The sequence below is a fragment of the Bactrocera tryoni genome, unplaced genomic scaffold, assembly GCF_016617805.1.
Source record: "Bactrocera tryoni isolate S06 unplaced genomic scaffold, CSIRO_BtryS06_freeze2 scaffold_25, whole genome shotgun sequence".
NCBI lineage: Eukaryota > Metazoa > Arthropoda > Insecta > Diptera > Tephritidae > Bactrocera > Bactrocera tryoni.
The window spans coordinates 26,267,636-26,280,327 of NW_024395977.1; the positions used below are offsets into that span (position 1 = coordinate 26,267,636).

Consider the following 12,692-nt stretch of genomic DNA (forward strand, 5'->3'; position numbering starts at 1 on the left):
GGATACCTTCAAGTGGGGGGATATGTAATAATTTTTTTTTTTTAATTTTCGAAAGCGGTTATATAACTTGCGTTATTAACTTTGCATCTTTTTTAGATATGCGACCATAGGATAAGCTATTTTAGAATAGTTTTTTTTATAAATTTCCTGTAAAAGCAGGTAATGCCTAAGAAAGATTTTATTTGCTTTTGAGAAATTGGTAACTTGAATTTTTGGATAACTTCAACTTTATTTGGATTTGGTTTTATTCCTTCAGGAGTTAGTATATGACCTAGAAAGTCTGTTTCTTTATTTAAAAAACTGAATTTTTCCTAACGTGTTTTCAATTTTGCTTGTTTTAGTTTTGTAAAAATTTTCCGCATATTATTTATATGTTCTGACAAAGAAGTACTAAAAATCAAAATGTCGTCTAAGTATACAACGCATATCTTGTTTTCTTCCTGTCGTTTTCATCTACCAGTATTTGATGAAATCCTTTCGCGAGATCGATAGATGAAAAATATTGTGCTCTTCCTAGTTTATCCATGATACCATCGATATTAGGTATCGGGAATTTATCGCTGATAGTAGTTTCATTTAATCTCCTGTAATCGACGATGATACGCCATTTTTTTCCGTCTGCAGCCGCTTTTTTGGGGACTATCCACAAAGGGCTGTTGTAAGCAGAGTTGCTTTTTCTAATTATATTATGTTCTTACATATCTTTTATTTGTTTCTATGTTGTTTAAATGACTTAAGCATCCACCCACTCTACCCGGGAAAAACTGGCGCACCCTAATAAGACAGCTTAGTTCACCACAGCTGAGAACACGACAACACAAGCCTATACACCAACAAGCTTATCAGAAAGGATGGACAACGAGAAAGCAGATACATTCGCTTACGCAATTCGTCCGACACGATCCGATTCCCCACTGCGCCGCGTAGACTTTACTTTCGTTTTAACCTTACCGCCATATACCTCACTGTTAGCAGCTTTCGTTACCTACAAAATTCGCCAGAACTCTACGTGATTCAACAACAATTTCGCACTGGGATAATTTATACACCGAAGTTCCAATTCTATTTCGATCTATTGAAAATTGTATCGTATTTTAAATTTATCAAACATTAAAGTTAATTGTACACAAAATTACTCGCGCATTTTCATTTGTATGTTTAATAGCGGGTGTAAGTGAGTTGTGCATACCCTACCCAATGGGATGTTAGTCATGGTCCTTCGAGCCTTAACGAAAGGCACCTTTGGTTCACAAACAAGCAGACATACATACGTATTAAAATCAAAAATAATTATGGTGGCAAAATTCAAATGCAAAGTTAAAGATATACATATGTATGTACATAAAGTGCTGTGGAGAAAACTAAAACAATAAGTGCAGTGACATAAAACAAAAAGATCATGTTTACATAAATACGTACATATATACCAAACAAAAAAAAACAACCAAATCAAAAGACCGCATCACAACAAGAAGAAAATTAACTTCGTTTCAACAAACAAAAACAAACGTGTCGCGAAACTCTCAAACGAAAAATGAAAAACAAAAATTCACACAATCGGGCGCGTTAAAGAAAAAAAAAATAAAATAAAAGCAAATTAAAAGAAATAAACAAAGCGGGCGCGAAACTAAAACTATATAAAATAAAAACAACAATTTAAAACGGGAGCAACACAACACAGCTGGACATCGCAGAGACCTGCATACACCAACGAGAGACAATTGCACGAAAACAACAAGAAGGTAGCTGGAGAAGAGAAAGAGAGACAAACGCAGAAGGCAGCATAAATAAATACAAAAAAAAAAGCTCCTGAAGGAACAAAGTGAGCGTATTCAATCTAATTTTATATAATTTGTAATATGCATATATGTATAAAACAACAAACTGATTTACATATACGTACTATTATAAAATCGGTAATCAAAATCCGTTTTAACATCACAATTAAACGGTTGTCAAACTTATAAGATCCAAGTTTAATCTACGGGAAAAACCTATAAAAGTTTGGTATAAAAATACATTTATCTAAATATTTAAAAATTTAAACAAACAAATCTTCAAATGCCTATATGTTAAGCTTATTTTGGTTTATTCAAACACAATCTCTTAACAAAACAAAAAGCAGCCAATATTCAAGCATTCACATGAGAAAAATTTCCGGCAGCCCCTTATGCTTGATAAAACAATGAGCACGACTGCATACAGTAAAAAAGCAAAGGCAGAAATATTTGCAAACATAAAACAGAGACAAAAACACCAAGAAAACTAATACCTATATTTATATACATATATGCATATATGGAAACGGATATTCATTATATTATTCATTATAAATATATCATACATATGTATGTATAATTGCCAAGCGAAATATATATATATATATACATATATTTACATACATCTAGACGACGGTTCTAATAGATACTATGTAAAAGTGCTTATGAACATCTACATTAATATGTAAGTATATAAGAGAAAGTAACTTTTTCGATACCGCGTTCAAGCTCTCTCTCTCAAAAAAAGTATTATAACATTTACATACAAATATACGGCAAAGAATCTACCGTTTATACAAAAAACAAAATCTCACAAAAAGAAAAAAGTTCAACAAAACATAAAACTGGTGAGAACTATATAAAATACATATTAACACATAAACATTGGTACACACAAATATTCAAAGTCCACATTGGCATCTATCCGGCAATACCTCTTGTTCTTTGCCAAACAAAAACAAGCAGGATTGCATACAAAAAGCAAATTGATCTCTCTAACGAGCTCTCAATTGCTTAAGAACAAAAACATAATTATAAACACATACAAACAAATACTAATGTAAAAGGCGTATTGATCTCTTCAACGAGCTCTCAATCGCACAAAACATAAGTCCGAGTATTAGGGTGTACCTAAATACAAAATATTCGGTCATTAAATATTTTAATATATGTATAAAAACGCGGTTGAATAGTAATTAACCATTCAAAATAAAATATAAATAAAAATAATACCATTAATAAAAGAAAAAAAAACCAAACGATATTAATAAAATTTACGTTTGTACCGAAATAATAAACTGTTATTTACATAAAAGAGTATTCGGTTTCAAATCATACTATATCCCTATTAAAATCAGTCTACACTGAGAAAATTGTAATTAATTGAATAATTATTATTGGAGAAATAGAAAAGATGAATGACGATATAAGTCAAATTACACTTGCAGGAGCTACACGCTCTAAACAGGTTGCTAAATTTGTTTCACAAAGTGAAAGTTTAATAAGATACTGCACTCGGTTTTCATCTTCGCCTATTCAGGCAAACTCTGAATCCGCATTAGAAATAAAAAAGGAAAATCTCGATAATTTTTGGACTCGTCTCCAAGTGGCTCATGACGCCATAGTAGGTTCTGACGATTCAGACCTATCACAAACGTTGAAACAATCGGCTTACGTGATATATGAAAACTGCTTAGACCAATTTGAAGAAACGAAAGCTATGATCTCCGATCAATTGAAGCTAATAAAAGCCATTGCACCTACTCCCCACAGTAGAGTAGAGCTGCCACAAATACAACAATATCAAGAGGCAAGTTCAGGCATCCAACTCGAGGTGCCCGCATGTGATACAGAAACCTTTTACGGAGGTTATGAAGAATGGCCGTCCTTCCGGGACATGTTCACAGCCGTTTACATCAACCATCCACAACTATCAAAGGTACAAAAACTGTATCACCTCCGATACAAAACAAAAGGTCAAGCAGGCGAAATAGTTAAACAGTTCGCATTAAATGACGACAATTTCAATTTGGCTTGGGAAGCTCTAAAAGCTAGATTTGAAAACGAAAGAATACTGGTCGATAAACAAGTAACGACACTAATGAACTTGCCAAAAGTTAAGAAAGGAACAAGTGTAGAATTCATCAAACTAGAATCCACTGTTTCAAATTGCTTGTCGATTCTATCGACACTAAATATTCCCACAGACAGCTGGGATCCTATTCTGGTAAACATTTGCACCGCCGCATTACCAGAAAAGTCGTTACTTCTATGGGAGCAATCGCTCTCATCACGAAAAGAGTGCCCAACGTCGCAACAAATGAAAGATTTTCTCACCACCCAATATGAAATTGCGGAAAGGTTAGAAGAAAAAATAATCAAAACAAAGAATAAACACGACCAAAATGGAAGCTTAAATAGACCCCAAGTTAGTAACAAAAGCAATTCAAATAAAAACTTTTACAAAACGCAATCGTTCACATCCGAACAGAAAAAACATACTTCATGCGAACTATGTAAAAGAGGGCATAAACTTATATCTTGCGAGAAGTTCAAAAAATTAAACATTAACGAAAGGAACAACTTTGTCAGATCAAAAAGACTCTGTACAAACTGCTTGTCCCATACACACAATCTTAAAAATTGCAAAAGCAAATTTAACTGCTTATATTGTCATAAAAGACACAATTCAATGCTTCATTACGGCAGATATCCCAACTCACCCCAAAGAAGCGCTTATTCACAAAGAACCACGGGTATAATTGCAAAAGCAAATCCCGAAAACCAAAATTCGAAAAATTGCCAAGAGACACCATGTTGCTCAAAGGCACAAAAAGTTCAAACGCTGCACAGCGAAACACAAAGTGGACTAGTTACAGAACTAGTTACCACCATGCCAACTAAAGTTGAGTATAAAACAAACAGATACCTTAATTCACAATTAAGGAAATTTCGAATGTTCAGGAAACTTCCTATAATAACAAACAAAACTATAAAAGATCGGTATTGTGAGCACTTCTCTAAAGCCACAACTACTAGATCAAATAATGGCCGGAACGTCGTACGACAACCACCAGAGCCACAATTTTCTAATACCCCATATAAAAGTAGGAAAAACAAGGTCAGATTCCCTCTGACAACCTCATACCAAAAAACACATATATGTTCGTAACTTTTCGGCCCCGCAGGATGGCTTTCGCCAATAATGAAAAAAAAAACCAAATCTGAACAAATCCTAGAGCGGTGGCGGGCTACTAAACGCCAAATTAGTGCACACGCACTAAAACATTAAATATACTATAACATAGTTGTATCAAAAATTCGAAAAATCGACACCTTTCATAAATTTTCAAAAAAAATAAAATCTCCATAGGAAGTTAAGGGATCACCATACTCCCAATGCGATACAGTGACACACCTACACTTACAAAAGGCAAAGGTCGCTATTATCATATCTATTCAAGCGCTCCTGGGTGGGTTATGTAAATCAGCTATACAAAGCTTCCAATTAAGTATACAAAATTATCTACTCCACGAATCGAAGCCGTTCTCTATTCACGGCCACTCTCTCGCAAGATCCCCCTATTGTCACAGTCCTAACTCCAGGGCTAAGGAGGACCCATTCCGGCCATATCTGAGCCAGGCGTGGAGTTACTATCCTTTATAAGCCGATAACATAGAAAAGGCAAAAAATAAACAACTGGTATACCATACCAATGAAATAAGAAATTTAAATAACCGCTAATGAATTGAATAAAAGCTAAAAAACGCATACACATGTTTACTACAACAATAAGCCGGATAAACCCACAAAATAAAGGTCCTAGCCATATGCACCTAAAAGTAAATAAATAACGAATTACCAAAGGCATTTTCAGGATTCGCAGCATGTAATCTGCGCCCTCGGCAACTCTACTAGCAGTATGCCGAAATACATGCAACAGCATAAAAGCGTAATACTAGGCAAAATATTCGCCTAGGGGGCCCAGGATGTTTAAATGACTTAAGCATCCACCCACTCTACCCGGGAAAAACTGGCGCACCCTAATAAGACAGCTTAGTTCACCACAGCTGAGAACACGACAACACAAGCCTATGCACCAACAAGCTTATCAAAAAGGATGGACAACGAGAAAGCAGATACATTCGCTTACGCAATTCGTCCGACACGATCCGATTCCCCACTGCGCCGCGTAGACTTTACTTTCGTTTTAACCTTACCGCCATATACCTCACTGTTAGCAGCTTTCGTTACATACAAAATTCGCCAGAACTCTACGTGATTCAACAACAATTTCGCACTGGGATAATTTATACACCGAAGTTCCAATTCTATTTCGATCTATTGAAAATTGTATCGTATTTTAAATTTATCAAACATTAAAGTTAATTGTACACAAAATTACTCGCGCATTTTCATTTGTATGTTTAATAGCGGGTGTAAGTGAGTTGTGCATACCCTACCCAATGGGATGTTAATCATATGTTTCTAATTCATGAACTTGTGGATACCTATAAATTTTCGAAAAAATGGGTCTTATCTATTGTAATAATTTGATGTTTGATGTCATGCGTAAAAGAAAGTTTATCTCCTTCTTTGAAAAATAATTTGTTAAATTCTTGTAATAGATCTTTTATTGATTGGCTTTCTTCGCTATTTAAATGATTCAAGTTTAAGTTTTTCATATCACTGAATTCGAGCGTGCAAATTTCCGTTTTTTCATAAGGAATTCGTAGATTAAAATGAATTATGTTTCCTAATATATTAATAAATGTGTTTTCTACATCAATTTTAGCTTTAAAAGGAATAAGAAAATTTTGTCCTATAATAGCTTCGTATTTGTTGCTGTTAAAATCTATTACTTTCCATAATAAAGTATCTAAGACGTTAAATTCTTTCGGAAAAGGTGTTACAATTTTATATTTTATTTCGTTAATTTCGTTGATGGTTCCATAGCATAACGGTTTGGAAAGTTTTCCTTCTGAAAACTTTCGAATAGGGCGCTTGGTTTTATGATGCTAGTTGTTGAACCTGTATCTATTAGGCATTTAATTCTCTGATTTCCTATTGTTACTGTTATTATGGGGAGTTAAGGGTTTGAAGCGGTGCTAAAAAATGTACTTCTTTTTCTTCACCATTGCCAATTTCCATCAAATTTGAATTATTGGACAAACGACTTGTACTTGGATTGTAATTGACGCTCATATGAGAGCTTTTAGTTTGTCTCGGTAAATTTGGTTGTATTTTATTTGTAGAATTGTTGTACCCGTAATCGTAATTGTTCCGATTGTTGTAATTGTTACGATTAAAATTTGTATTACGTATGTAATTGTTATTGTTCCCGCTTTGTTGCTTATTGTCGTTTGTTGGTTTGGTTTGCCCATTGTCTGAAATTTTATTGTGTTCGTAAGATCTATATTTTTTTTTGAAATCTTCATAATTTGTTTTGTTTTTATCGACATACTTTCGATGTCTATAAACTATCGCTCTTTTGTCCTGCAGCAATATTAATTTTGAATATTTTACAATTATATCATTTAGTGTTTCCGTTTCGGTTATATGTACCCTTATAGGCCCATAAATTTTCTCTAACAGTATATCAACAAGGTCCCTATCTACATTTTCAGGTTTGTAAATGCCCGGTTTTAAAGGGTCAAATATGTATATTTCATTTATGTCTGCCTTACATTTTTCAAAAATTATAAACAATTCATTAAGATAACTTACTTTGACCGTCCTACAAAAATTGAATACCTCTGCGTATGTCTTCTTCGGACGAGATCCTTGTAGAATTTTGGCCTTAATCGCTTCCCACGATGAGTTGTCCTACAGTTCTCTCGTTCTATTTCCAGCGGTGCCCAGTATTCTTTCGTTTGCTATAATGTTGACACAATGTTGGAAGAGCTCCTGGTCTGTGCCGCAGAGAGAAATGTTGGTTTCGACTGCTTTAATAAATGCTTTTGGATTGTGATGGTCGTCTATTGGCTTCATTCTCCAGAATTGGTCCATGATGTCCCTTGGTGACATGTGAAATCTGTAGAATTGTGGTTGTTGGTTCACTTGTAGTTGTAGTAGATGTTGAGCATGTTGTTGTTGCATTTCTTGTTGTTGGGTTTGTAGCAATTCTTCTTGCCTTGCGATAACCCTTTCCAGCTCGGCGATGGTTTGGTTTAGATTCTCCATTGTAGTAGTAATTGTAAATAAGTCGTTTGAATTGTGGTTTAAAGATGTGGTCCGCGGAGTATTTTTTTTTGGAGCAGTTGTGGAAAAGTAAAGATGTATTCTCCTTTTATTTAGAAAACTTTTTAACGTTTTAGAAACTTTTTTATTTGTATTCCGTTTCTATTTCTGGATGCACATGAACTTAATTATTTCTAGGCCGCTGTCCTTATTATTATTCGCTTAACTGTATATATAGCCTTTGCTTTTAGAAATTTTTCATTAGCTTTTTAGTTTTATTAGCTTCTATTTTTTCTGTTTTCACTATTTTCGCTATAACCAGTATTACTTGGCGTGTTTTGTTTTATTTTGGTGGTTAATTCGGTCTTTTGATCAAAGTTAAGCCGACTGCGCTAGTTATGGTTTAGAAAATAAAATAGCTTCGGCCTTTTTTTAACAACCGTCTTTGTTAAAGTGAATCTTAAGACTGACTAACTTTTCATTTCTTATTAGTTTACATACTCCTTATTCTAATGCTAACTGTACTGACATTCTTTGTTAGTTCGCTTCTAATATTAAGATTTACTGTTTTATCGATCCATATTAAATTGTTTACTTATATATATTTTACATATATATGCGTATATATATATATTTATATTTTCAGTTAAGTTGGCGTTAGCATACCCGAAATAGGCTCACTCTCTTATTCCGCAACTAACAGCCCTATTCTCATGACCTCACAAAAGTCACCAACCTCACTACAGTGATGTTTCTCACTATAGTGAGGGTTACCTTATTCTGGCGAAAATTCAAAAGCTCAAATGCTCACTATTCTCACAAATATCTGTGACGTGTGAAAGCAGCTATCATAATAGAAAACATCTGTGTTTGTTTTGTTTTAAATCAATATTTTACATTTTTTAAAAAATTGAGAATTGAGTGTTATAATTAGCATGGAGGAACTATTATTTGTATATGCGGCAATTGTTGAGGAGGAGGAATCGGGCGGTAGGAGGAAAGTGTTAAAATTTTGAACTAGAATTGACTCAAAACGGAGCGACGCTAAATGGTAATGCGATTGGCGGTGGTAGTAGTGTTTAAACTATGGATTATTAAGTTAAGCCTTGCTTATAGTTGATTTAAATTGAATTTTTCTTTACAATTTTATGAAGATTTGTAATAAAAAATGAATTAAAGACAAAAACAAGTTTTAAGAACAAACGGCATTTAAACGTTTATTTTTTCATAGAAAAATTTAAACACGTACGATAGTGGTACATTTATGCAGCACATCTAAATACAAAATGCTGAGAAATGCAGAAACGTGTGAGGAACGAATCTCAGTGTATAATATAATTGTATTAACTAATAGTTTTAAAATTATGATGGTCGAAAGCTATACATTTAACTGTAAGGAACTGCTTAGATAGTTGGGGACAAATCGGTCACTTTTTCACATTTGCTGAACTATTTCGCCCGTGGACCACTGGCTTTTAACATATTGCGTTCATAATGGGATAAAATTTTAATAGATATTTTCGATAGATATTTTGTTGATGCGCTTAAGTCTGTGGTGTTTTGGCTTAAAACAAATCTGCAATCCTTAACTTTGGGAACTGCTTTATGACAGCTCCTTCTCAGCCATTATAGTATCATAATGCAGTCCAGTATAGAAAATTATCCACGTCACAAGAAAACCCGCAAATGACGTCATAAAACCCTCTTTAACCAGCTCCCAAGCGCCTCCGTAAGCCTCCTCATCAATACCTTGGAAATTTGTGGAATAAATGTACACAATGCCACAACTGATACCAGCGAATCTATGGAAACATATGAGAAGTTTTTATGAATTTACATATGATGTATTGTTATTGGGATATTCTTTACAGTACTAATCCCCGGAAGCCCTTTAATGGCACAATGCCCCATACTATGCCTAAAAGAATGCCAAAAATCTGTCTCGCACAGTAGATAACGTCTAAGAATTCATCCTACAAGAGAAAACATTATTGAAGGTTGTTTGCTTATTTTTCTTAAAACAGCTGTTTGACAGCTAAAAGCTTTTTACCTCACGTGATAACTTTTTTAAGCTTTTTTCTTATGAGGTTTGAGCAAGAATAGCCTCACAAAATACGCCTCACAAGAAATCTCTCAAATTTTTCCTCTCAACTCAGTTGAGAGGTTTTTTCAGAATAGGGCTATAAGCGTAATGTGGAACCCAATTCTATGTTAGTACCCTATTACGGGGCATCTCGACAGGATAAAATCTATGTCTTGCTAACTGTATTGCCGTGCCTATTGCCTGTGGAGACTCCACATTGCTTATATCTTACAAAATATCGCAAACTAATTCGTATGCCATATATCGTAAGCTATAAGCTGTCACTTCAGCAGTTTGACAGCGCAGTTTTCATTTCTATGAAAATTTCAAAGGGGTAACATATCCCTTTTGCACATATGCCGACCGCATTTTCATTTCGGTAATATGAAAATTAGAAGAGCGAGTATTAAAACGGTTGTGTTATATTATAAAAATAAAGTACATTTTCAAAATAACATTTTTTCAAAAAATTAATATTTAGTTTAATATTGTTAATTTACAGAAAAATTATGCAAATTGGGTTGGGAATAAGCGAAATCTTAAATTTAATAAGCTTGTACTAGCAAAAATCAAAATATCATTGCTCATTTTAAATGTATTATTTTAATTGGTATATAAAATGTAAGCCACAATTATTACATAGTAGTCCAAAAATATGAATTCTTATTTTTCCGAGAAATACATTTGTAAAAAAAGGATCTTTTCTTATTATCTTATTTTTCCCAGAAATATAATTGTAAACAAAAGGATCTTTATCATTTTTTTATTTTCCATATAAAAGATTTAAACGGTTCAAGGGCTCAAAACATGCGCTACATCAGCTACCTACCCAAATGATACCTTCGAAAATGATAAAATAAATTTTTCAAGAGCTCAAAGCATGCGCTACATGAGCTCGAACCTAGCCTACAAGAACACTGACAGTCAGCTGAACGTACTTTTTGACTGTCATAGCTGAAAGAAATTCAGTCAGCGCGCAGAACAAAGTTTCTATCATTTTCTTAAGGGCCTAGTGAAAAAACTGATGTAAACAAACGCATGCGTGTGAGCTTGCATCTCTCTTTAACACACTGGTATTCGGAATTAAATCAGTGTATATCTCTACTGCTTACTCTCATGCTTTTTCTTGGTTCATTGCTGACCACAAATCTGTCAAAGCTGAAAATTTTCAATAATGACTGAAAAGCTAACATAGCTGCAATTTGTCATTTATTACTGTAAATCTTTCAATGATGACACATTTTTTTGGTTCAAATTAGTTTTATCTTTATTCATTTATAATCTGAATATTAAAATAACATTTATGTCAAAATGTTGTAAAAAATTAATATAACTCTCTATAATAAAATTAATTACATCAGAATTAAATTCGATATCATATAAAATTTCTTTTTAAATCTATTTTACATTATAATATATTAAATCACAATAATTCATGTTTCAAAATTTACATATTTACATATCTTATTATTAAATCACAATAATTCATATTTCAAATCACAATAATTCATATTTCAAAATCATAATGGTAATAAAATAAAATTAAATTATTGAAAAATTATATTAATTGTTTCTTTTCCTATTAATATATTTTTTTTTTGGTTATTTCGGTGGTGACCCCGTTCAATAGACCTCCGTATACTCTTTTCCAAATTGAAAGATCCTGGTGGTAAACGACTATAAAATTGAAATTAATTAAAAATAGTTTTCTATTGCTTTTACATTAAACTTATTTACCTCTTAAAACTTCTTCGAAGATTTTTAGCTTACATAATGCTTGATCAATCAAAATTGAAATACTCTAGTAGGCTGTCTGCAAATATATATTTGAAAGAGTTTTCAATATTGTCCGATGTCCCTTTAAGTTTATGGGCATAACTGATCTGTAAAATAATAATATATAAATGTAAATAGTAATTTTTAAGATGTTGATATTATAAATTATGTCTTTTACCATAGATTGTGCGAACTCAGGTTTCTCTAACATTTCTTCCACTTCCAAACATCCCTCAAAGTTTTGAATAGGTAAAAGGCTTGTACCTGGTCGAGAGCCTCGTCTTTTTCCTCTCCGGTCATGAGGCACACGATCGCTCAATTTTTTTAAATGCACCTTACATTCCCTAATCAGGGAACTGTAGATTTAATCACAAAACATAAATCACTTAAACAACGCGCGAAATATAATAATTCGATTTAGAATTCACTGAATTAACGCGCAACAATTCTCGTTTGTGGCAAGAATAATAGTAAACATTTTTTTGCGCAATATTTTATAAACGTACATATATGGAATTGTATGTATCTCTTTTTACAGGGTTGCTTTTCTGCATACAGATCAGTGTTGATAAACGATGTTTAGTGATGGAAAGTGTTTATTTTCAAAAAAATCAACATTGACAGTCATTTTAAATTTCATTTTACTGTCAATGATGACAGTGTTGAATAATTAAGCTATTTCATTCTTACATATATAAGCAATATCATTCATAGGTTTCTCTTTTTAACATAAGCATTGACAGTCATTTTAGTGTAATTTTTTCGTCAGATCTGACATAAAAAATGTGCGTGTATTAGTGAAACGATCAGCAGTTTCCTGTAGGGTACCTACCCTACGCTTTGCGCAAATGATTATCTTATGATAACAAATGCC

General features: G+C 33.1%; 1 protein-coding gene across 1 annotated transcript; it reads right to left on the minus strand.

Moving 5' to 3' along the window:
* Positions 1–9,168: 9,168 nt before the first annotated feature.
* On the minus strand, positions 9,169–10,192 carry LOC120780829 (respirasome Complex Assembly Factor 1-like). The gene is made up of 3 exons (XM_040113073.1): positions 10,178–10,192; positions 9,829–9,932; positions 9,169–9,761 (listed from the first exon to the last, which is right to left on the minus strand). The coding sequence occupies exons 1-3, from the start codon at positions 10,190–10,192 to the stop codon at positions 9,563–9,565; spliced, it is 318 nt and encodes a 105-aa protein (XP_039969007.1). The 3' UTR covers positions 9,169–9,562.
* Between the last annotated feature and the right edge of the window lie 2,500 nt (positions 10,193–12,692).